This window comes from Oncorhynchus keta, chromosome 15 (genome assembly GCF_023373465.1).
Source record: "Oncorhynchus keta strain PuntledgeMale-10-30-2019 chromosome 15, Oket_V2, whole genome shotgun sequence".
NCBI classification, from domain to species: domain Eukaryota; kingdom Metazoa; phylum Chordata; class Actinopteri; order Salmoniformes; family Salmonidae; genus Oncorhynchus; species Oncorhynchus keta.
Genome location: NC_068435.1, coordinates 36,896,293 through 36,922,807, shown reverse-complemented (window position 1 = coordinate 36,922,807; position 26,515 = coordinate 36,896,293). Strand labels below are relative to the sequence as shown.

The 26,515-nt window shown below is 43.2% G+C and overlaps 1 protein-coding gene across 4 annotated transcripts in view; it reads right to left on the bottom strand.

Annotated features, from left to right (window-relative positions):
• The window catches only part of LOC118375108 (sterile alpha motif domain-containing protein 10), a 123,177-nt gene extending 97,340 nt beyond the window's left edge, over positions 1–25,837 (bottom strand). Inside the window, exon 1 of one of the 4 annotated variants that reach the window (XM_052463959.1) lies at positions 25,738–25,837. Coding sequence is in view for 3 of the 4 variants with exons in the window: in XM_052463956.1 (XP_052319916.1) it covers positions 24,813–24,825 (13 nt within the window). In the remaining variant the exon portion in view is untranslated. Of the gene's footprint in view, positions 1–24,812; positions 25,034–25,737 lie in introns of those variants that run through there. The other 3 variants (XM_052463956.1, XM_052463958.1, XM_052463957.1) reach the window with 3 other exon arrangements.
• Between the last annotated feature and the right edge of the window lie 678 nt (positions 25,838–26,515).

Below are 26,515 nucleotides of genomic sequence, written 5' to 3'. Positions count from 1 at the left end.
GCGCTTCTGGCAAACTATTCTGTGGACATATTAAGCTAAAGTTGAGTTGTTTGGAAGGAACACACAACACAATGTGTGTGGAGGAAAAAAGGCACACCAACATCAAAATGGCATATATTATTATTATTATTACCTCATCCCAACTGTAAAGTGTGGTGGAGAGAGTATCATGGTTTGGGCTGCTTTGCTGCCTCCGGGCCTAGACAGCTTGCTATCATCGACGGAACAATTAATTCCCAAGTTTATCAAGACATTTTGCAGGAGAACGTAAGGCTAGCTGTCCACCAATTGAAGCTCAATAAAAGTTGGGTCAACTTCTGTTGAGGACGACGACCCAAAACAACAGGACAACGACTGAAAACACAGAAGTAAATCAACATCAGAATGGCTTCAACAGAAGAAAATATGTCTTGTGGAGTGGCCCAGTCCTGACCTCAACCCAATTTTAAAATGCTGTGGCATGACCTCGAGAGTGGTTGACACCAGACATCCTAAGAATATTGCTGAACTGAAACAGTTTTGTAAAGATGAATGGTCCAAAATTCCGCTTGACCGTTGTGCAGGTCTGATCCGCAACTACAAAAAATGTTTTGTTGAGTTTATGGCTGCCAAAGGCGGGTAAACCAGTTATTAAGTCCAAGGGTTCACATACTTTTCACACCCTGCACTGTGAATGTTTACACGGTGTGTTCAATAAAGACATGAAAATGTATAATTGTTTGTATGTTATTAGTTTAATAAGCAGACTGTGTTTGTCTATTGTTTTGACCTAGACAAAGATCAAATTTATGGAAGGTGAACCTTCACACCAGTCTGAGGTCCTGAGCACTCTGGAGTAGGTTTTTAAATCAAGGATCTCTCTGTACTTTACTCTGTTCATCTTTCCGTCAAGCCTGACTAGTCTCCCAGTCCCTGCCGCTGACAAACATCCCTACAACATTATGCTGCCACCACCATGCTTCACCATAGGGATGGTATTGGCCATGTGATGAGCGGTGCAAGGTTTCCTCCAGACATGACGCTTGGCATTCAGGCCAAAGAGTTCAATCTTGGTTTTATCAGAGCAGAGAATGTTATTTCTCATGGTCTGAGAGTCCTTTAGGTGCCTTTTGGCAAACTCCAAGTGGGCTGTTATGTGCCTTTTACTGAGGAGTGGTTTCCGTCTGGCCAATCTACCATAAAAGCCTGATTGGTGGAGTTCTGCAGAGATTGTCGTCTTTCTGGAAGGTTTTCCCATCTCCACAGAGGAACTCTGTCAGAGTGACCATCAGGTTCTTGGTCACCTCCCTTATCAAGGCCCTTCTCCCCCGATTGTTCAGTTAGGCCGGCCAGCTCAAGGAAGAGTCTTGGTGGTTCCAAACTTCTTCCATTTAAGAATGATGGAGGCCACTGTGTTCTTGGACCTTCAATGCTGCAGAAATTATTTGGTACCCTTCCCCAGATCTGTGCCTCGACACAATGCTGTCTTGGAGCTCTACGGAAAATTGCTTCAACCTCATGGCTTGGTTTTTATTCTGACATGCACTGTCAACTCTGGGACCTGATATAGACATGTGTGTGCCTTTCCAAATCATGTCCAATCAATTGAATTTACCACAGGTGGACTCCAATCAAGTTGTAGAAACATCTCAAGGATAATAAATGGAAACAGGATGCACCTGAACTAAATGTTGAGTCTCATAGCAAAGGGCAATGAAAATAAGGTATTTCTGCTTTCCATTTAAAAAAAAATAATTATCAAACATTTCTAAAAAAATGTTTTTTTGCATTGTCATTATGAGGTATTGAGTGTGGATTCATTAGGATATTGTATTTATTTAATCAATTTTAGAATAACAACAAAATGTGGAAAAGGTGAAGTGGTCTGAATACTTTCTGAAAGCACAGTATACTGTAGCTAAGAACGTAATACTAAGTGTATGTTGTGTAGTAAGCTGTTAGTAGACCATGTGCCTCACCCTAATAATTTGGTTCCTTTCCCCCTCAAAACTTAGCCAACTGTTCTGCCTTGGTGGTGCAAATGTAGCCTATAGCCCGTTTTAGAGAAATGTCATCATCAAATATTGTAATAGTTTTTATTGTCTGCTTATATGTCCCCTTTATTTATCCTACTGTTTTGACTTGGTGGACTTGGAGATTACTGAAAGAACGGCCCATGGTCTGAATTCTGTTGCTCTACATTTCAAAAGTGCTGAACAAATAGACTACGTCTGTTTTAGCTCGGTCATTGATGTCTTTCGGCTTGATATCAACTGCTCAGACACAAGAGGTATGTGGCAGGGTCTACAGTCAATCACGGATTACAAAAAGAAAACCAGCCCCGTCGCGGACCAGGATGCCTTTCTCCCAGACAGACTAAATAACTGTTTTGCTCGATTCAGGACAATACAGTGCCACTGACACGGCCCACAACCAAAACCTACGGACTCTCCTTCACTGCAGCCGACATGAGTAAAACATTTAAACGTGTTAACCCTCGCAAGGCTGCAGGCCCAGACAGCACCCCCAGCCGCATCCTCGGAGCATGCGCAGGCCAGCTGGCTGGTGTGTTTATGGACATATTCAATCAATCCTTATCCCAGTCTGCTGTTCTCACATGCTTCAAGAGGGCCACCATTGTTCCTGTTCCCAAGAAAGCTAAGGCAACTGAGCTAAACGACGACAGCCCCGTAGCACTCACTTCCGCCATCATGAAGTGCTTTGAGAGACTAGTCAAGGACCATATCACCTCCACCCTACCTGACACCCTAGACCCCCTCCAATTTGCTTACCGTCCCAATAGGTCCACAGACGACGCAATCGCAACCACACTGCACACTGCCCTAACCCATCTGGACAAGAGCAATACCTGTGAGATGTGAAAATGCTGTTCATCGACTACAGCTCAGCATTTAACACCATAGTGCCCTCCAAACTCGTCATCAAGCTCGAGACCCCAGGTCTCGACCCCGCCCTGTGCAATTGGGTACTGGACTTCCTGACAGGCCGCCCCCAGGTGGTGAGGATAGGTAACAACATCTCCACCCCGCTGATCCTCAACACTGGGGCCCCACAAGGGAGCGTTCTGAGCCCTCTCCTGTACTCCCTGTTCACCCACGACTGCGTGGCCAAGCACGCCTCTAACTCAATTATCAAGTTTGTGGATGACACCACAGTGGTAGGCTTGATTACCAACAATGACGAGACGGCCTACAGAGGAGGTGAGGGCACCCGGAGTGTGGTGTCAGGAAAATAACCTCACACTCAACGTCAACAAAACAAAGGAGATGATTGTGGACTTCAGGAAACAGCAGAGGGAGCAACCCCCTATCCACATTGACGGGACAGTAGTGGAGAGGGTAGTAGGTTTTAAGTTCCTCGGCGTACACATCACAGACAAACTGAATTGGTCCAACCACAAGCGCCTTGTACTCAGCCTTGTCTCAGGATGGTAAGTTGGTGGTTGAAGATATCCCTCTAGTGGTGTGGGGGCTGTGCTTTGGCAAAGTGGGTGGGGTTATATCCTTCCTGTTTGGCCCTGTCCGGGGGTGTCTGGGGCCACAGTGTCTCCTGACCCCTCCTGTCTCATCCTCCAGTATTTATGCTGCAGTAGTTTGTGTCGGGGGGCTAGGGTCAGTTTGTTATATCTGGAGTACTTCTCCTGTCCTATTCGGTGTCCTGTGTGAATTTAAGTGTGCTTTCTCTAATTCTCTCTTTCTTTCTCTCGGAGGACCTGAGCCCTAGGACCATGCCCCAGGACTACCTGACATGATGACTCCTTGCTGTCCCCAGTCCACCTGGCCGTGCTGCTGCTCCAGTTTCAACTGTTCTGCCTCATTATTATTCGACCATGCTGGTCATTTATGAACATTTGAACATCTTGGCCATGTTCTGTTATAATCTCCACCCAGCACAGCCAGAAGAGGACTGGCCACCCCACATAGCCTGGTTCCCCTCTAGGTTTCTTCCTAGGTTTTGGCCTTTCTAGGGAGTTTTTCCTAGCCACCGTGCTTCTACACCTGCATTGCTTGCTGTTTGGGGTTTTAGGCTGGGTTTCTGTACAGCACTTTGAGATATCAGATGATGTACGGAGGGCTATATAAATACATTTGATTTGATTTGATTTGAAAGGGCAGTGTGGAGTGCAATAGAGATTTGTAGTGGGTCTAGGGTTTCTGGGATAATGGTGTTGATGTGAGCCATGACCAGCCTTCCAAACTACTTCATGACTACAGACGTGAGTGCTACGGGGCAGTAATCATTTAGGCAGGTTACCTTAATGTTCTTGGCCACAGGGACTATGGCGGTCTGCTTGAAACATGTTGGTATTTCAGACTCAGAAGGGAGAGGTTGAAAATGTCAGTGATGACACTTGCCCGTTGGTCAGCGCATGCTCAGAGTACACGTCCTGGTAATCCGTCTGGCCCTGCAGCCTTGTGAATGTTGACCTGTTTAACTAAAGGTCTTGCATATTGATCTTGCATATCTATGTGTGCACATTCCCCCCATCATTAGCATATGGTGGAAGTCATTGATTGCCTCTGTCATGACTGTCCTGATCAGGTCAGGTTACAGGAAACCACAATCCTACAGATTACCTCTCAACCTCAGAGGAGAAGAGATCTAGGGGTCTGAAGATGTGGGGGTTTTATGACCCCTCACACCCCTGGTAAATCTTAGGCCACACAACATTCCTTTGTCCTCTCACTATGGAAAACCAACCTCAGAACCTAAACATGCAATAAAGGGACTTTGGAACAATGTTTTCCGTCAGCCACAATGGTGGTAATGACGATAGATGGAATATGAAAATGTATGTCATTTTTGTTTTGTTATTAAAGGTTAATAAATGATGTTATTACGAAAACATTGTAACATGAAGAGTTTTCCTAGTATATGTTTGATGTTTATACATTGCACGTTGTGTGGAAAATGTCCAAATCAAAGGGAATGTTTTGATAAAGATGAAATGTGAAGTTATTTGTCTAGAAATTTGGATTTGAATAAAACCTGGAGCTTGCTCTTAACTTGTTACGCCCAGAGAATTGCCCTAAAGGCGGCGACGCCCACTTCTGACCCGAGGGTATTTAACCTGTGTGTGAAGAATTAACATATCAGACTAAGTGACCCAAGCTGCAGCCGAGGTCTAAAAAGTCAACAAACCCAAAACGCAACACAAGTTTGAAGACAAATAAATATTATTCTACCCAAGCTACGGATGAGTAGCTGTGTCTAAGCAGGTGAATTCAAGTCGAACCACCTAGCTTCTACATCGAATCGTGGTATCTACACTGTTTCAATCCTACGCTGTGAGCTCTGAGCTACAGAGCTGTCTGTCCTCAGAAGAACCCTTCCAGAACAAGGGCGAGGGAACAGACTCCTAAGCCAAAAGGACACTGTCATCGTGAGGAAGACCAGAGAGTTGCGCCGGAGAAGTGCGTCATTGAGTAGCCTGAACGGTCCACGCGGAGGATCCACAGAGACCTTCCCCACGTAATTACATCATTATATTCTGACCCATAAGAGCCGCAGTTTGGAGCAAGGCTAGGGTTAGAATAAGCATAGCTGACAAATGCACCCAAATGTATATTTCTCTTGTGTACTTTAAATTTTTCTCTCCCTTTTAAATCTCCATTTTGGGTAACGCGCCATAGTGTGTTGGCCCGTTATACTAAGTTCCAATCAATAGCCTAGAATGTGTATCTTTTATCATCATTTTAGCTTTCTAGTAAATAAATACTCAACTAAGATTGGTGTGGTACGAACTCATTGGTGAGACCCGGGTCCATGCAGATTCCCAGATTATACGATGTTCAGAACGAGATTGTAGAGGTAACTGATTAATTAGCGGCTGTTGTAAAATCGATATTCTGATATTCTTGGAGTTAATTTGGGAAATAGAAACTCAATAAAAAAAAAATTTCCCATGGTGCCCCAGGTTAATGAGTTAATAATTGCTTGATTCAGTTAATCACGCAATTAGAAACTTTTAATAATTCGATGAGTAACAGTCGTCACATTAACGAAGACAACGTCACGACACCTTGTTTGTGTGTGTGTTTATCTGCTTTTGGCCACGGACTTCCATTAGGTCGATAACTTAAGTAGTGTGTTGTGTGTGAGGGAAGAAATCCCTGTATAAATCACAGCTACCAAATAACCGCCATCCCCGCTCTCTTGCTGTGGAACACCAATTAAAGGAGAGATATTGGATACGGGCCTGTGCGTTCTCTAATTGTAGAGGAGGAGAGGGGGATGAAGCAGGAGAGTAGAAGAAAGAGGAGGGGAGGGACAATTTGGAGCCAGAACAAAACCACTGGACCGGAACAGAGAGAGGCCTCATTGCTTCAGAAGACATGAGTGAAATGGGAAGGTGGGGATGAGAGAGAAATGGAGTAGACGGTCTGATCGGAATATCGAGAAGCTCTCCCTCATTGCTGACAATTATCCCAATCCCAACAAAGCTAATGTCTAACCACAAGACTGCCTGCACCGCTCAGAACACACGTCACTCCTATCATACGCACAAAATGATGTGTAAATGTTTACACTACCTCCCCTCACTGTTCTCTTTCTCTCTCTTCATCCTGCTCCCGGTCTTCCTCCCTGTGTCCTTAAGTTTTATTAGTCATATGTACAGGATACACATGGTATACACCGTACCAAACAAAATGTTTACTTACAGGGTCCTTCTCAACAAGGCAACAATAAAAAAGATAATAATAATTAAAAGGACACATCCCTGGGGAGAGTCTGTAGAGGTGGTGTTGTTGCCTATGGTCTATATAGCCTGTGGTCTGCCTGTCAGGATATTCAGGATTCAGTTGAAGAGGGTGATGTCCAGACCCAGGGCTCTGAGCTTGATGACGATGTTGAGGGAACAATAGTGTTTAATGCTGAACTGTCGTCAATGAACAGCATTCTCATATAGGTATTTCTCTTGTCCAGATTTGCTAGGGTCATGTGAATAGCGATGGAAATGGCATCTTCTGTGGATTTGTAGGCAAATTGGAGTGGGTCAAGTGTCCCTTGAAGAAAGTGGAGACGACGGCCTGGAACAGGGACTAGTTGAAGATGTCTGAGAAGACGCCCGCCATTCAAGCGCACACTCTTAGGAAGCGGCCAGGGATGCCGTCTGGGCCGGCAGTTTTGTGAGTATTGACTCGAGAGTTTGTCTTTTTTTGGTTACCTTTATTTAACTAGGAAAGTCAGTTTAGAACAAAATTCTTATTTACAATGATGGCCTACCTCAGCCAAACCCTAACGACACTTGGCCAATTGTTCGCCGCCCTATGGGACTCCCAATTACGGGCGGTTGTGATACAGCCTGGAATCGAACCAGGGTCTGTAGTGACACCTCTAGCACTGAGATGCAGTGCCTTAAACTGCTGCGCCACTCGTTCGCCCATGTCAGCCTTGGAGAGCGAAAGCACCTGGTCTTCCGGAGAGGGCAAAGAGAGGTTACAGATTATGTAACTCAATACACACACACACACACACACACCGAACAAATGCCATTGTCTGTGCTAGAGGGTCGATGCCAGAGAGATGGAGAGTTAATCCGTGACACTAACGGCATCATTGACAGAAACTGTGGCATTTCATCGCTAACACTAAAGGCATTAAACACATACCCATCCATACATTTGCAGAAAGAAGAATGCAACACAGACACACACCCGTGTAGTCTCCTGTATCACATTTCACAAGCCCTCTAAAGCCAACAAATGGCCAGTGGGGCCTCCTGCTGGCAACGCCAACCAAAGGGAGAGAAAGAGAAAACTCGTTCCCCGTTTGGCCCTGCTCCCCACGTGCACACACAGGGCAGATGACTGATCTACCCAATATGTGGATTTGTTATTATATTGGATAGCTACGGAATGGCCACTGACTCTAGGTCACATCTACCAGCTCCGGTCATAAAACGTGTTCATACTGTTGTACGAACTGTCCAATTCATCCCCGAAATTGACAAAGTAAAAATGGAATTTACCACAACCCTGGACACAACCTTTCCAAGTGTGTGTGTACATGTCTCTGTGTGTGTGTGTTCATCTAGGTATTTATCCAGTATGGGTGGATGGTTGCCAGCTTAGCATTCTCCACACCAGCCAGCCTCTCTTTTGCCTGCAGCCTTCTGGGCTTACCCCGGCCTGTCCTGGAATGAAAACACACACACACACACACCGGCTGGTTTGTGGTGTGAAACATGGGAGGGGGGGCAGCAGTGCGGCCTTCTTTAAACACACCATGTTCTGCTTTGTACAAGGAGAATCAGTCGGGAGAAATGTTCAAATGAGAAAATAGTCTCAAGATTTGAGACATGACGTGATGAGACATGACGATACGGCCAGATGTCCTTGGAGATTCAACCAGACATCATAACTTAAACTATGGCAGATATAAAAAATAAACAGAAAAGAAAGAAAACAGTCTAATCCTAACTCAGACCTGGAAACTAGGTGAGCACTCGCTGAGCCAATCAGTCACATGACTGGATCAATGAAGTGACACACAGAGAGATACCCAAACACACTGTGATTCCAACTACTGGGCCGACGAAGCCTTCCTATACCAAGACTAGCTACACTCATTAAAGATACAGAGGCACACTGTCAGAGTAATGCCATGGCTTTAGGGTCAAGATTACTTTGAGTCACAATGCAAGCCGAAACACACACACACACACACACACACACACACACACACACAGTGGGGCAAAAGGGTATTTAGTCAGCAACCAATTGTGCAAGTTCTCCCACTTAAAAAGATGAGAGAGGCCTGTAATTTTCATCATAGGTACACTTCAACCATGACAGACAAAATGAGAAGAAAAAAAAATCCAGAAAATCACATTGTAGGATTTTTTATGAATTTATTTGCAAATTATGGTGGAAAATAAGTATTTGGTCAATAACAAACAAGCAAGATTTCTGGCTCTCACAGATCTGTAACTTCTTCTTTAAGAGGGTCCTCTGTCCTCCACTCGTTACCTGTATTAATGGCACCTGTTTGAACTTGTTATCAGTATAAAAGACACCTGTCCACAACCTCAAACAGTCACACTCCAAACTCCACTATGGCCAAGACCAAAGAGCTGTCAAAGGACACCAGAAACAAAATTGTAGACCTGCACCAGGCTGGGAAGAATGAATCTGCAATAGGTAAGCAGCTTGGTTTGAAGAAATCATCTGTGGGAGCAATTATTAGGAAATGGAAGATATACAAGACCACTGATAATCTCCCTCGATCTGGGGCTCCACGCAAGATCTCACCCAGTGGGGTCAAAATGATCACAAGAACGGTGAGCAGAAATCCCAGAACCACATGGGGGGACATAGTGAATGACCTGCAGAGAGCTGGGACCCAAGTAACAGAGCCTACCATCAGCAAGGGCATTGAAGATGAAACGTGGCTGGGTCTTTCAAGGACACCAACAAGAAAAAGAGACTTGCTTGAGCCAAGAAACACAAGCAATGGACATTAGACCAGTGGAAATCAGTCCAATTCTGTGGGACTATCGTTTGTTCTTCAACAGCCTAGATGGCCAGCATCCCGGAGTCGTCACTACATTTTTGACATTGAGACTTGTGTTTTGTGGGTACCATTTAATCAAGCTGCCAGTTGACGACGTGTGAGGCGTCTGTTTCTCAAACTAGACACCCTAACATACTTGTCCTCTTGCTCAGTTGTGCACCGGGGCCTCCCACTCCTCTTTCTATTTTGGTTAGAGCCAGTTTTCGCTGTTCTGTAAAGGGAGTTGTACACAGCGTTGTACTAGATCTTCAGTTTCTTGGCAATCTCTCGCATGCATAAGTCTTAATTTCTGAGAACAAGAATAGACCGACGAGTTTCAGAAGAAAGTGCTTTGTTTCTGGCATTTTTTTTGCCTGTAATCAAACCTAAAAAGGCTGATGCTCCAGACATTCAACTAGTCTAAAGAAGGTCATATTTATTGCTTCCTTAATCAGGATGCCACGCCCTGACCATAGAGAGCCCTTGAATTTCTGTTGGTTTCAAGTATGGTTCCCAATTGGAGGCAGCTGATGATTGTTGCCTCTAATTGGGGATCATACTTAGTGTGGTCCTTTTCCCACTTGTGTTTGTGGGATATTGTTTTGTTTTGGTTTAGTGCTATGTGCGCTAACAACTTCACATTTGTTTATTCTTTGAAGGTTCACTTTAATAAATATGTGGAACTCTACTCACGCTGCTCCTTGGTTCGCTAATTATGTATACGACGAACATGACACAGGACAGATTTCAGCTGTGCTAACATAATTGCAAAAGTTTTTTTTAATGATCAAATTAGCCTTTTAAAATGATAAACTTGGATTAGTTAACACAACGTGCCATTGGAATACAGGAGTGATGTTTACTGACAATGGGCCTCTGTATGCCTATATAGATATTCCATTTTAAAAAATAGTTTTAAAATAGGTTTCCAGGTACGATAGTCATTTACAAACCGTACACTATTTCTGATCAATTTGATGTTATTTTAATTGGACAAAGAAACATGTGCTTTTTTTTTTTGCGTCACCCCGCTCCTCCGCTCTCTCCACTGGCTTCCAGTTGAAGCTCGCATCCGCTACAAGACCATGGTGCTTGCCTACGGCGCTGTGAGGGGAACGGCACCTCAGTACCTCCAGGCTCTGATCAGGCCCTACACCCAAACAAGGGCACTGCGTTCATCCACCTCTGGCCTGCTCGCCTCCCTACCACTGAGGAAGTACAGTTCCCGCTCAGCCCAGTCAAAACTGTTCGCTGCTCTGGCCCCCCAATGGTGGAACAAACTCCCTCACGACGCCAGGACAGCGGAGTCAATCACCACCTTCCGGAGACACCTGAAACCCCACCTCTTTAAGGAATACCTAGGATAGGATAAAGTAATCCATCTCACCCCTCCCCCCCCTTAAAAGATTTAGATGCACTATTGTAAAGTGGCTGTTCCACTGGATGTCATAAGGTGAATGCACCAATTTGTAAGTCGCTCTGGATAAGAGCGTCTGCTAAATGACTTAAATGTAATGTAAATGTAAATGCTTTTCTTTCAAAAACAAGGATATTTTAAAGTGATCCCAAACTTTTTAATGGTAGTATATAATATACATATATAGGTATTACTGCACTGTTGGAGCTAGTAACATAAGCATTTTGCTGAACCTGCGATAACATCTGCAAAATATGTGTGCATTGCCAAAGCGCATCAAAGTGTTGAGGGTTGATGTGAGAATAGAGGGAAAGAATAGATATAAAACTAGCTTCCAAAGACTTGGAGCTAGTTTTTCGATTGCATACATTTGTTAGTTAGCTGGCTACACTGTAAATATTGCAAAAGAAAATCAATGATTTTTACAAAAAAATAATAGGTTTTCTGGTTTAACTTACATTTATTAATACAGTACTTAATATATTTGAAGAAAAAGACTGTCATTTGCAAATAAAAAGCAAGGTAATATGCTACTAAATTTGAATGAATATTTCTAAGAAACAACCAAGAACTTAAAAATATGATATTCAAATGATCATTATGTTGGACTGACATGCTAGATCTAGTTCGGAACGTCAATTGTTCTTGGAACGGATGTCGTCTTCTTCTCTGGAATGGCCATGCGGCAGTTAAGGACCTAATTATAACTTGGAATGTAGTTTGGATCTCTCTACACACATTTTCGATGAAATGTCGAAAATATTTGTGGAAAACGTTAAATAATATTCTTCAAGTACGAAAAGCCTTTAGCTGGCTATATTGCCAGAGTACGTTATATATTTGCACGTTGATAAGCTAGCTAGTTAACGGCCATGTCGTCTGTATAGTTAGCTAGTGGTGGGCATGCTACTAGCTAGTAAGTTAGCAGTGCATTTACTCACCTCAGAGTTGTTTCTAACCTTTTATTTAAGCTTTATATTAACCGAAATAGCTATGTAACATATTAGCAAATTACCAAAAAAAATTCAAAAACATTACAGTAGAACTGAACACATGGTGCCCCTGCAATTGAATGTTTCTCTGCTAGGAAAGCTAGCCAGGCAGAGAGAGGAATGAACCATACGTAGCTAGCTAGTTAACTACACATAGCTATCTAGCTCCACTGGTCCTTGCAGAAACCTTCGTGTTGTTCACGTATTCACAACATGCTCAAGGCAGCACTGCAAACATGGACTTTGTGCAGTAGTTATCTAGTCAATAATCTAACAGTCAAACTAGCTAAATGAAATAACTGGGCTGGCTAGTAAGATAGATAACAAGCTGCTCTTCCAAGTCTGTTTGAATTACGATGTTGACATTCTTTAGCTAGTTACCTAGAGCTGAAGTCTTTGGTTTTATTTTCCTGACATTGTCATAGATTTGAATACAACTCGTCTTCTTTAGGTATTCACGTATTCAGACGTTCCTGAGTACTGATACAGAGCTCATTCTTGAGGCAGCTAATGAAGCGCACATGAAGGATGGAACACTTCTCAACAATCTGTCTGTGAAATCATACATCCTGGAAAAACTGTCTGAAAGGATTTTCCAGTTTACAGCCTGTCCATCAAGTCTACAAATTGTCAAAGTTGCAGAAGATTTGGTAAAAAAAGTACCCGTGCCTTAATTAAAGAGCTTGGGTCCTTCTCAGGCCCGTACGGATGGCAAACCAGCCTGAAGTACAAGATGGGAAATTACAGATCGAAACGGAGAGGAATTGGTTGCCCAGAACTGGAAGTGAACTCTGTCAAGAGAAATCACCAGAGGACATGCCCGTTGCCAAGAACATGAAAAAACCAAAGGGCGAGGTAAATTACCTCCCACCCCACCCTGCTGGAGAAACAGATGAGACCCTGGAGAGGGAGCGAGTGGAGCTACAAATACGTGACAACCACAACACTGTGGCAAAGATCTTCTCATATCGAAGACAAGATGACGTTCAGGCCTTTTCTGTGATGGACTTCAAAGAAAGAGCCAGCCCTGTTTGAGCCCACTCAGGTACAAAATACAGCTGAATGAAAATAGTCAATGCACTGTAGGTAAAAACTGAATATTGATTTAAATATGTTGTGCTGTCTTGACCTAATATTCTAATCTAGAATTAAATATGCATTAAAAAGATTAGTCTGAACATTCTCACTCTACACAAGCTTTGGGAGGGGGTTCTCAATAGCATTAAGGAAGAGTTCAGAAAATGTTGCTCCAGTCCACCTTGATGCAGAAGCTGGACGAATATACGCAAACTATTGGACTTGTTTAAGTCAAAAAGAGTTGCTGTAAATGCGGACATGCAGAAAGAAAAGGTTCTGTACGGGTTGTGCACAGAAACACCTTCACAATGGTATGTATTTAATGCTGGTATTAAATGCAATCATTTGTATAACATATTACAGTGCAACACCAGCCAGGAAAGAAGAGATCCGTGACCTGATCATATACCTCGGTGAGAGGGTTGAAGAACTTATCACAGAATACAAGGTAAAGGTTTTTAATTGAGATATATTCCTTTCTTTCCCTCTCAAAATGCACTGTTAATCTAGTAGCCTAGTCTGTTATTTATTTATTTTTTTCACTCAGGATGCTGATGACACCATGATCCGAAAGGACCTCGTTCAGCATGTGATGAAGGTGTTCACTGTGAAGGATCTGCACCAGAATATAGAGCATGGGATCTGCAACAAAGGAGCAGAGTTCCTGGCTGGTATTTTCAGTGCTACAGTCATGTACCTTGTTTATGGACCTCATCTATGGCTTGAATCTGAGGTACCCCATATAACTGAAATATACCTTTGAGGTGTTCCAAAAAGTATTCTTGGAACTTGATGACCTCAGGACCTCCCTAAAGGTCCAAGCTATAAAGATGAAGTTACTTGTTTTCAGAGATACTGTATCTAAAGATATCTATGAGAACTGTCAAAGGGCCACTCCCAAACTGTGGTCTAAACACTACAGTAAGCTGAAAAGCTGGTTGCTGGGTGGTATAGGAGCTACAGTTTACATGACGCTCTTTGTCAGGTGAAGTCATAAGAGACATGGTCCATTCCTGTTTAAAAGAACAGCTTTGCTTTAAAACTTACTCCATATGCACTAGTGGATATCTGTCAGGATTATTAGTCAGGTGCAAGCTATCTGTATGTAACTCTACCTAAGGAGGCAATGTGGAGTTATACCCAGAATTATTATCAAAATAATAATATGTCCGTATGGGCTTCACTAGTGCGTATGGAGTTGGGTTAAAGGGACAATTTGGCAAATACTTTGTAACAATATGAGCAATGTATGTTTTGAAAATCCATGTTTTGATTCATCTAAAACAGTTTGAATTAGGTATTTGAGCTAAAGTTAATATTGTGCTTTGTGCAAAGTCTTTAACTTCTTGGATATAGGGGGCGCTATTTTAATTTTTTGGATGAAAAACGTTCCCGATTTAAACAAGATATTTTGTCACGAAAAGATGCTCGACTATGCATATAATTGACAGCTTTGGAAAGACACTGACGTTTCCAAAACTGCAAAGATATTGTCTGTGAGTGCTACAGAACTGATGTTACAGAAAAAAACTGGTAAAAATACAATCAGGAAGTGCCGCATTTTTTGAAACCGCCTCATGGCAATGACTTCTTATATGGCTGTGGAGGAGCTAGGAGTCAGCTTACCTTTTCCACCTTTTCCCCAAGGTGTCTGCAGCATTGTGACGTATTTGTAGGCATATCATTGGAAGATTGATCATAAGACACTACATCTACCAGGTGGTCGCTTGGTGTCCTCCGTCGCAATTATTGCGTAATCTCCAGCTGCAGTATTTTTCCGTTTGCCTCGGATAAGAAACCGACTGCCAGGAATGATTTTTCATCGAATAGAATTGTGAAAAACACCTCGAGAATTGATTCTAAACAACGTTTGCCATGTTTCTGTCGATATTATGGAGCTAATTTGGAAAAAAGTTTGGCGTTGTGTTGACTGCATTTTCGTTTTTTTTTCTAAGCCAAACGTGATGAACAAAACGGAGCTATTTCTCTTACACAAATAATATTTTTGGAAAACATGAACATTTGCTATCTAACTGAGAGTCTCGTCATTGAAAACATCCGAAGTTCTTCAAAGGTAAATTATATTATTTGAATGCTTTTTTTGTTTTTGTGAAAATGTTGCCTGCTGAATGCTAGGCTTAATGCTATGCTAGGCTATCAATACTCTTACACAAATGCTTGTGTAGCTTTGGTTAAAGTATATTTTGAAAATCTGAGATGACAGTGTTTCAATATATTTATTTCATTTCATTTGCGATTTTCATGAATAGGAAACGTTGCGTTATGGTAATGAGCTTGAGGCTATGATTACGCTCCCGGATACGGGATTGCTCGACGCTAGAGGTTAAGGACCCATCATTAATTTACATTACTGTAAAAATATTGCTTTTTTGTTAAGGGGCTCACAGACCACTAGAGAATTCTTGCCAAACTGTACAAAATGGGAGCTCAAAGTGCTAATCCCAAACTATCACATAAACCTTATGCAGTTGTGAAGATCTGAAATGATTTGTAGTCAGGTGCAAGCTATCCTGATGTAACTTTACCTAAGGAGGCAAGTGTAGTTATACCCGGAATGCTTACAGATTACAAAAAATAATGAGCTCTCCACAAATGCCTACGGAGTAGGGTTTAAGGGACAATTTGAGATTGAAGTTGGAAGAAATTATAAAACATTAATTTTATTCAATATAAAGGTGTAGAAGTTTGACGTTGAATACTGTTGTTTCTTTTTGCATATTCCCTTGTGAAGAAATTATATATTTTGTAAATTATCCCAAGTATAGAGGTAACTATTTGCATCAGCTTTTTAAGTATAGTTGTGAGTATATATTTGAGTAGTAGGCACCTAATTTAAATACATTTTACTAACCTGAGTACCATAAGTAATGATTAAATAACATTTTGAAGATAAAACATACAGAATATCAATTACAAAATTGAGTAAAATCAGCAAATTAAACATACAATATTAGTTCTGTAACTGATTACATTAAGTATATAAAACTTATAACGTTAGTTCGGGGACTTGAAGGACCGAAGCAGGTCAAAAAATGTTTTATTGTTCTGAACCTGTTAAAATGAATGTTGAATGAAAGTTTTGAGATCCAGTTAGGTGTTTGCAATTAATGTATCTGAGTTTGTAATACACTAAAAGCGAAGTCTATTATACTTAAAAGATCATCCTTGTTGGATTTAGTAAAAAATCTGATGCAAATAATTACCTACAAGTAAAAGGGGCACAATATGCTTTACAGTGTAGCTAAATCAAGGGAGCGGGTGAGAGAGAAACATTCGCACATGATCAGCCATCCACATAAAGAGAGGAACATGATCAGCCATCCACATAAAGAGAGGAACATGATTAGCCATCCACATAAAGAGAGGAACATGATTAGCCATCCACATAAAGAGAGGAACAAGATCAGCCATCCACATAAAGAGAGGAACAAGATCAGCCAACCAGACGAACAAGATCAGCCATTCACATAAAGAGAGGAACAAGATCAGCCAACCACATAAAGAGAGGAACAAGATCAGCCAACCAGACGAACAAGATCAGCCATCCACATAAAGAGAGGAACAAGAAGCCAACCAGACGAACAAGATCAGCCATCCACATAAAGAGAGGAACAAGATCAGCCAACCAGACGAACATGATTAGCCATCCACATAAAGAGAGGAACATGATTAGCCATCCACATAAAGAGAGGAACATGATTAGCCATCCACATAAAGAGAGGAACATGATTAGCCATCCACATAAAGAGAGGAACATGATTAGCCATCCACGTAAAGAGAGGAACATGATTAGCCATCCACATAAAGAACATGATTAGCCATCCACATAAAGAGAGGAACATGATTAGCCATCCACATAAAGAGAGGAACATGATTAGCCATCCACATAAAGAGAGGAACATGATTAGCCATCCACATAAAGAGAGGAACATGATTAGCCATCCACATAAAGAGAGGAACATGATTAGCCATCCACATAAAGAGAGGAACATGATTAGCCATCCACATAAAGAGAGGAACATGATTAGCCATCCACATAAAGAGAGGAACATGATTAGCCATCCACATAAAGAGAGGAACATGATTAGCCATCCACATAAAGAGAGGAACATGATTAGCCATCCACATAAAGAGAGGAACATGATTAGCCATCCACATAAAGAGAGGAACATGATTAGCCATCCACATAAAGAGAGGAACATGATTAGCCATCCACATAAAGAGAGGAACATGATTAGCCATCCACATAAAGAGAGGAACATGATTAGCCATCCACATAAAGAGAGGAACATGATTAGCCATCCACATAAAGAGAGGAACATGATTAGCCATCCACATAAAGAGAGGAACATGATTAGCCATCCACATAAAGAGAGGAACATGATTAGCCATCCACATAGAGGAACATGATTAGCCCATCCACATAAAGAGAGGAACATGATTAGCCATCCACATAAAGAGAGGAACATGATTAGCCATCCACATAAAGAGAGGAACATGATTAGCCATCCACATAAAGAGGGGAACAAGATTAGCCATCCACATAAAGAGGGGAACAAGATTAGCCATCCACATAAAGAGGGGAACAAGATTAGCCATCCACATAAAGAGAGGAACAAGATCAGCCATCCACATAAAGAGAGGAACAAGATCAGCCATCCACATAAAGAGGGGAACAAGATCAGCCAACCAGACAAACAAGATCAGCCATCCACATAGAGAGGAACAAGATCAGCCATCCATATAAAGAGAGGAACAAGATCAGCCATCCACATAAAGAGAGGAACAAGATCAGCCATCCACATAAAGAGAGGAACAAGATCAGCCATCCACATAAAGAGAGGAACAAGATCAGCCATCCACATAAAGAGAGGAACAAGATCAGCCATCCACATAAAGAGAGGAACAAGATCAGCCATCCACATAAAGAGAGGAACAAGATCAGCCATCCACATAAAGAGAGGAACAAGATCAGCCATCCACATAAAGAGACGAACAAGATCAGCCATCCACATAAAGAGAGGAACAAGATCAGCCATTCACATAAAGAGAGGAACAAGATCAGCCATTCACATAAAGAGAGGAACAAGATCAGCCATTCACATAAAGAGAGGAACAAGATCAGCCATTCACATAAAGAGAGGAACAAGATCAGCCATCCACATAAAGAGAGGAACAAGATCAGCCATCCACATAGAACAAGACTCACATCAATGCCTCTGTCTCGTCATTTAACATTCAAACATGGTGTCAGAGTCGGATAACTAACCATGCTTTCCGCAAATTACAGTAATCTGTTCTGGTTTACCAAACAAATGCTTATTTGCGTAAAATTTTGCCGGAATTGACCTTAGAGTGAGTTTGCTAGTTAGCTTCAGTGTTGTTAGCACCGGTTCGACATGGCAGCGAACATTCCCCCTCCCTCCGTTGTGAAGCTCAGCGGGGATTGGAGCATGAACTGGGATACGTTTCGAGGTGAATGGGAGGACTCTGCGCTAGCAACGGGACTGCTGGAAAAGGACGATGAGGTAGTGGCTGCCACCTTGAGGACTATAATGGGAACTGAATGCCGACACGTATACAAACACAACCTGAACCTAACAGCAGGTCAGCAACGTAACGCTATAGCTATTCTTGATGATCTTGAACATTACTTTACGCCAGCAAAGAACGTCATCGACGAGCGTTATGTTTTCGGTCGTTGCAAACAGGAGGACGGGGAGTCCATTGACAGCTTTGTCACTAGGTTAAGGGAAAAGGCAGCTACATGTGACTATGGTGCTTTAAGAGATGAACTGATCAGAGATAAGATTGTGCTTGGCATAACTGATGAGGGCACCCGCAGACGTTTGCTGAGAGAACGTGACCTGACGCTGGCCTTGGCAGTGGAGACATGCCGTGCAGCAGAGCTTACTGATATACGGATAAGGTCCATGGAGCTAGAAAGGCAACATATGGACAATGTCAATGCTACATGCAGGCAGCCAGTAAAGAAATGCCCCTTTGCCACAGCTAATGCTAATACTTCAGCCAACTCTGCAGTAGACAACCCCAATACATGCCGACATAATAATAATAATAATAATAATATATGCCATTTAGCAGACGCTTTTATCCAAAGCGACTTACAGTCATGTGTGCATACATTCTACGTATGGGTGGTCCCGGGGATCGAACCCACTACCCTGGCGTTACAAGCGCCATGCTCTACCAACTGAGCTACAGAAGGACCACATTGTGGCATTTCTCATGGACGAGGAAAAGAACACTGCCCAGCCTATGGAAAAATATGCAAATCCTGTGGTACAGCTAATCACTTCGCAAGGGTCTGCATGAAAAGCAAGAGAAAGGAGGGTAAAGTGCACTCCATGGAAACAAACAGATGAACGGAACAACAGCACAGAGGATGTATATGCTAGCGAGTGAATAGGAGCAGTGAGGGCAAAAGGGACAAGTGGTTTGTCACTCTGCTACTTAATAATAAACCACAGTAATGTCAGCTAGATTCAGGGGCCACATGCAACGTTATGAGCCTTAAAGAGAAAGGGAGGCTCGCGCCCAGAGACAAACTCACAGAGTAGCACCAAGCTGAAACTGTATTCAGGCCAGTTCATGACCTCTTTTAGGCCTGTTTGTGACAGTGTGTTTTACGTGGCCAGAAGCACACCCTTGAGTTTGAAATAGTTGAGGCTAGTCAACAGCCATTACTGTCAGGTTCTACATGCGAGTGCCTTGGGCTCATTAACTTCACCATCCCAGCTGATCTTAACATTATAGACAAAGTCCAGGCTGGGCCCCTGAGCAAGGAGACACTCCTAAGCAAGTACCATGATGTCTTCAACGCACCGGTCGAGTCAGTTCCCGGGGAAGTCCACTTTGAGTTGGACGCAGAAATCCAGCCTGTCCAGTGTGCACCCCGCAATGTACCAGTGGCCATGAAAGCAGCTACAAAGGCTCAGCTTGACAAACACGAAGCAGATGGCTACATCATTTCCGTCACCGAGCCTACAGACTGGATAAGTAATAAGGTTATCGTCAAGAAACCAGACAAGCTACGGATATGCATTGATCCTAAACACCTCAACCGGGCTCTGCGACGTTCACATTACATTATGCCCACGTTGGAGGAGGTTCTTTACAAGTTCCCAAAGGCCAGAGTCTTCACGCTCGTGGATGCCAGAGATGCCTTCCTGCAGTGCAAGCTCGACGAGCCCAGCAGCTACATGACCACTTTTTGGACACCTGGGGCAGGAAGAGGTGGTTGAAGCTTCCGTTTGGTGTCTCTGTGGCTCCAGAGGTGTATCAGCGGAAAAGGCATGAGCTGTTGATGGGACTCAGTGGCGTGGAACCCATGACATCCTCGTAGTAGGCTGTGGGGACAGTGATGAGAATGTGACCATGACACCAAGCTGTTGGCCCTGATGGTCAGATGCAGACAGGTCAAGCTAAGGCTAAGCATAAAAAAGCTTCAGTTTAAAGTGCCAGAGGTCCGCTTTCATGGGCACATCTTGTCCTCCACCGGAGTGAAGGCGGATCCTGAAAAAGTGAAGGCTGTCTTGGAAATGCCCCACCCATCTGACGTGAAGGGAGTGCAGCGCTTCGTCGGATTCATCACCTACCTGGCCAAATTCCTCTCTGAAGTGTGTGAGACACTAAGGAGGCTAATGGACAAGGACACCATCTGACATTGGCTCCCAAAACATGACGCAGTGGTGAGGGAAATAAAACAACTGGTCACCCAGACACCTGTACTGTGTCAAAAAAATGTCGCAATTCAGAGTGGAGGGCCAGCCTGTGGAATTTGCCTCTAGGGCACTCACCACAACAGAGCAGAACTATACCCAGATAGAGAATAGAGGTCGACCGATTATGATTTTTCAACGCCGATACCGATTATTAGAGGGCCCAAAAAGCCGATACCGATTATTGGAGGACCAAAAAAAGCCGATACCGATTAATCGTCCGATTAAAAAAAAATGTATTTGTAATAATGACAATTACCACAAAACTGAATTAACACTTATTTTAACATAATATAATACATAAATAAAAATCTATTTAGCCTCAAGTAGATAATGAAACATGTGTTGGAGAAGAACGTAAAAGTGCAATATGTGCTACGTAAGAAAGCTAACGTTTCAGTTCCTTGCTCAGAACATGAGAACATATGAAAGCTGGTGGTTCCTTTTAACATGAGTCTTCAATATTCAGAGGTAAGAAGTTTTAGGTTGTAGTTATTATAGGACTATTTCCCTCTATACCATTTGTATTTCATTAACCTTTGACTATTGGATGTTCTTATAAGCACTTTAGTATTGCCAGTGTAACAGTATAGCTTCCGTCCCTCTCCTCGCTCCTCCCTGGAATCGAACCAGCAACACAACGACAATATGATTGATTGTTTTTTATAAGATAAGTTTAATGCTAGCTAGCAACTTACCTTGGCTTACTGCATTTTCGTAACAGGCAGTCTCCTTGTGGAGTGCAACGAGAGAGAGGCAGGTCGTTATTGTGTTGGACTAGTTAACTGTAAGGTTGCAAGATTGGATCCCCCGAGCTGACAAGGTGAAAATCTGTCTTTCTGCCCCTGAACGAGGCAGTTAACCCACCGTTCCTAGGTCGTCATTGAAAATAAGAATGTGTTCTTAATTGACTTGCCTAGTTAAATAAAAAGTGTAATATATATATATGAGAAATCGGTGTCCAAAAATGCAGATTTCCGATTGTTATGAACACATCACATCAACCAGGCTGACTACCTCAATGTTTCGGACCAGCGCCTTATACAAATCAGACGCAGACAGGGACGAGCAACTCCAGGCATTGAGGTCTGTGATTCTGATGGGCTGGCCCGACTGCAGGGAAGAAACTGCTTTAGCCATCAGAGAATATTGGCCAGTCAAAGAGGAGCTCAGTGTTCAAAACGGAGTAATATTCAAGTGTCAGAGAGTCGTTATTCCCCGGTCTCTGTGCCCTGAGATGTTGGTGCGCATGCACTCAAGTCACGTAGGAGGTGAGGCCTGTTACAGACAAGTACGTGACACACTGTATTGTCCTGGAATGCAGACTGAAATCAAAGACTATGTCAGTAAATGCACAATCTGCAATGAATATGCCATTGAGCAACAGAGAGAGACGATGATGTCCCACGAGCTACCGATGAACCCCTGGCAGATAGTAAGTCTAGACCTCTTCCAGCACAGTGGCAAAGACTTTCTGCTGGTAGTCGATCATTACTCAGACTTTTGGGAGATTGACCTCCTCCCCTACCTCTCAGCAGAGACAACGATCAAACGCTGCAAGGCTCAGTTTGCCCGCTATGGCCAGCCAGATAGGGTAATTTCAGACAATGGAACCCAATTCTCCGGAGTTGAGTTCCGAAAATTTGCTGCAGGATGGGAATTCGAGCACGTCACTTCATCACCACGACACCCAAAAGCTAATGGGAAGGCGGAGTCCGCAGTAAAAATCACAAAGAACCTCTGCCAAAAGGCTCTGCGAGAGGGCAAAGATGCCTGGAAAGCAATCATGCAGTGGCGCAATACCCCGTCAGAAGGCATGGATAGCAGCCCGGCCCAGCGCCTCATGGCACGGCGCTTAAAAGCAGTTCTGCCAGTAGCCAGCACTCTCCTGGAGCCATGTGTGGTGACAGACATGCTGGTGAAGCTACGTCACAGAAGACAGGTCTCCAAGTTCATCTACGACAAATCAGCAAAAGGCTTACCTGAGCTCAGGGTGGGTGAAACGGTGCGAATGAAGCCACTAGCATGGGACCGGACAGGCCTCTGGAGACTCGGATCCTGTGTACAGAAAGTGACACCACACTCCTACTTGGTCGAAGTGAATGGATCACTGTACCGTCGTACCAGGGTTGACCTTCGGATTGCTGAGCCAGCACCTACTCAGAACCCTGATGGCCAAAGGGGTGGCATGACAAAAGACGGAACCCCAGCAAGGCACAAGAGGGAATGAGGCACTGGGCCAAGAGCCAGGGGATCACAGGTCGGCCACTCCCTCGCCCATCAATTCTCCCCTCAGACATTCAGGTGACACGCCTGTGCGGGAACCCGCAGTCCTCGCAGACAAGCCCCCTCCCTGTCTTTTCACTCTGCGGGCGTCTGTCCCAGCCACCAAAAATACTTCAGCTGTAGGTTTCCCATCAGGGATTGTTGACAGACAGAGATAAAAGTGAAGAGAATATCAAAATGTGTTGTTGTTCCCTGAGAAAAATAAAATAAAAAAATATTAAACTGTTCATGTTGGAAATTATTACTAGGTTTGTTTTGTTAGTGAATTGACACCTACTGTCCTGTTTTATTAAAGGGAAGATGTTATTGGTGTAAGATGGCACAGTGATGCCATCTGTTGGTAAATGTTCATTACTGCAACTCATGTGTTCAACTGGTGTGCTTGAGATACACGGATGTATTGTGATGGACTGGTTACTCGCATCAATGCCTCTGTCTCGTCATTTAACATTCAAACAACATTCGATAAAGAATGCACCACACAGAACGCACCGCAACTGCTTCTGCGACACAATGTTGTAAGGCAAACGCAGCGTTTCACTGGAAATGAATGTACTTCTGGTGTACCGAAACACTAAAATATTGTCTGTGTGATAGAGGCGTACTGTAAGCAAGCGGTCACATCTGCTGGCTGAAGTAAACATGAGAACAAGCCGCCGCAATATTTGCAGCCATTTGCGATAATATCTTTCTAGGAGCTGATCTGTCATCAGTATAGTGGAATGATTATAATGTTAGGGTAAACTTACTTTCTTTCGGGGACCTATTAGTACTGACACATGCCTCAACCACGCACTTAGCAAACATTCTCACTACCTGGTGATTTGGGAAACGCATGCTACTTCTGCCGTTGTAGGAAAGATGCATTGTCAATACAGTCCTAAACCTAAATTCCATAGCTATCGGGAAACCGGGCCCTGTTCAATTCCCCAACACACGTGGGGTGTGCAGAAGCTGTGTATGTGTGACACAGTGTCAGTAACTCCGAGATAGACTGTCTGTCTGTGGGAAAGTCATCTGTAATTCTCAACCCAGAAATGCGTATTTTAATGCAGTGAAGTCCACCCACCAAAACCCAATAGGACACATTCAAGGGGTGGGTATAATTTGTGTTACGTTCCAACGGGAATCTGTTCCAAAAACATCTTAAATAACAAGGTTTCCAACAAACAACACATACACAGTTCTATAGCGGCAGAATACGATACCAGGTAGTGGGTAGGCTATTTCATTAAGTTTTTCACTCACCTAGATGCCCATTCGGCAGCTAGGTGAATTAATCATGCTACGTTGTATGCGTTGTTTGTTGGCAACCTTGTACTTCACGTTTTTGGAACAGATTCCTGTTGGAACGTTCCACAAATTATACCCACCACAGTCAAGGTTCTTATGAAAGATAACTTCAAGGACTGAGGCTACTGAAACAAAACGCAATATGTGAGTGATCAAATACAGACATACCAGTTCAAACTTCCTAGAAATGTCCTACGTTATTTATCCTCTACGAATGTTGATCCTTATGCAGCATTTACAAAGAACAAGAGGAAGTCAAGTCCCCCATTTATTGAATACTCATAAATTCACCCTAATAAGCTAAGTAAGTAAAGATGTTATTGATGTTGACAAGATAACCCCCATCACAGGTCTGGGAGGGATAGATGCCCCCGGTGTAACCTAATGCTTAATACAAATAGACTGTTACAAATACCCTTACCTCTATTTTACAAAAGATATACCAACGATTGAAATTAGTCGTTTCAAAAAATAAAACAGCGCTCTTACCGTCCACAGCCATAATCGGTCTCAGTGTATATCTCTTTGTGGTTGCCTCAGTTATCGTCTCCCATTGCTTCTCTGTATCTGGCTGGATGGCAAAGTGTGAGCGCACGGTTTGTCACTCGTCTACTGGGTGCTTATGAGGCGCAGTGTATACTGATAGACAGAGCACACCGTCTCCTCCGAACGTTTGTTTTCGTTGGTCAGCTACCAATCGACTCTCTTGTTGTTAACCCCTCGCCCTTTTCGGACCTGACCCCTGAGAGACAAGAGGTCACCAACGAAACCTTATTTTTTTGTGTGTTTATTTTATGATACTTTTCGTTGTTGGACTATGAAAACACCAGGATATAAGCTCAAATGGACTTTAATTTAGGATATGTGTTCCTGAGTATTTCCACGCATAGAGGCATGTGTGATCACGTCCCAATGTGAAGATGTGAAATGATAGCTGTTTGGGATTCTTCCGGTCAATTTGCAGTGTACAAATGATTTATCACTATGGTTCAGACCCCCTGACCATCCACTCAAGGAAAAATATCGGCCCACGGCAGAAGGTAATTCGTGACCCCAAGGCTATAATATGAAGCCTAATTGGCTAATAATTTATGCTAAAAATAGCCTAGATGAAGAATAATCAAATGAATGGAGCAGAGATAATTCCAGGCATTGTGTTGTTCCAGTAACTAGATTTGTCTGATTACAGAGGACGTCTGGATATGGTTGTTCATCAACTGGATCTATTGCTCCTGATGAAAGAATTTGGATGATAGTAGAAAAACACAAGTTGAGAGCACAGGATGGTCAAAGAGGGCTCTGATTTTATTTAACTAGGCAAGTCAGTTAAGAACAAATTCTTATTTTCAATGACATCCTAGAGACAGTGGGTTAACTGCCTTGTTCAGGGGCAGAACAACAGATTCTTTCTTACCTTGTCAGTTCGATCCAGCGACCTTTCATATACTGGCCCAACGCTCTAACCACGAGGCTACCTGCTGCCCCTGCCGCCTTCAGCTTGACAGCGCCAGCTGCACTGAGACAGGGAGGAAACAAAAGGTTTGCAGCAAAAGCTACATTAACAAATAGCCACACACTGACTTCCACTATCTCTGTCACTCTATATGACTAGAACGCCACTGGGCATCTTTTCTGTTGGATGAAAAACAGTGGGAGACACGGGACTACAGAGGCCAAAGAAAGAAAGTGGAAAAGGGACTGTTTTAATGTCATCTCTCAACTCAGGGTGCTAATTGATACTGTGGGTTTTCAGATATAAGAAGCCGTCTATGGAGCACCAGTGGCATTCGTTGTAGAGCACAGAGATCTAAGTTCTACAGACTTTACAGACAAACGCAGAACAAAGTACTCGCTCTCCCATCAAGGCTTCATCACAGCACATGTTGACAGGAAGAGACCAGAGCACACACGCTCACAAGCAGACACAGGCATGCGTGTGCACACACACACACACACACCGGACCTGTTTCCTGAAGAAAGCACTGACTGCCAAAACGTTGATTAGAGGTTCCAATTAAATAAATATTACATCAGATGGATCCTCACTGTCTGGTCCAAACTGTTATCCCAGTGTGTCTCTCCCTGGGATGGTGAAACTGCATCAGATGGATCCTCACTGTCTGGTCCAAACTGTTATCCCAGTGTGTCTCTCCCTGGGATGGTGAAACTGCATCAGATGGATCCTCACTGTC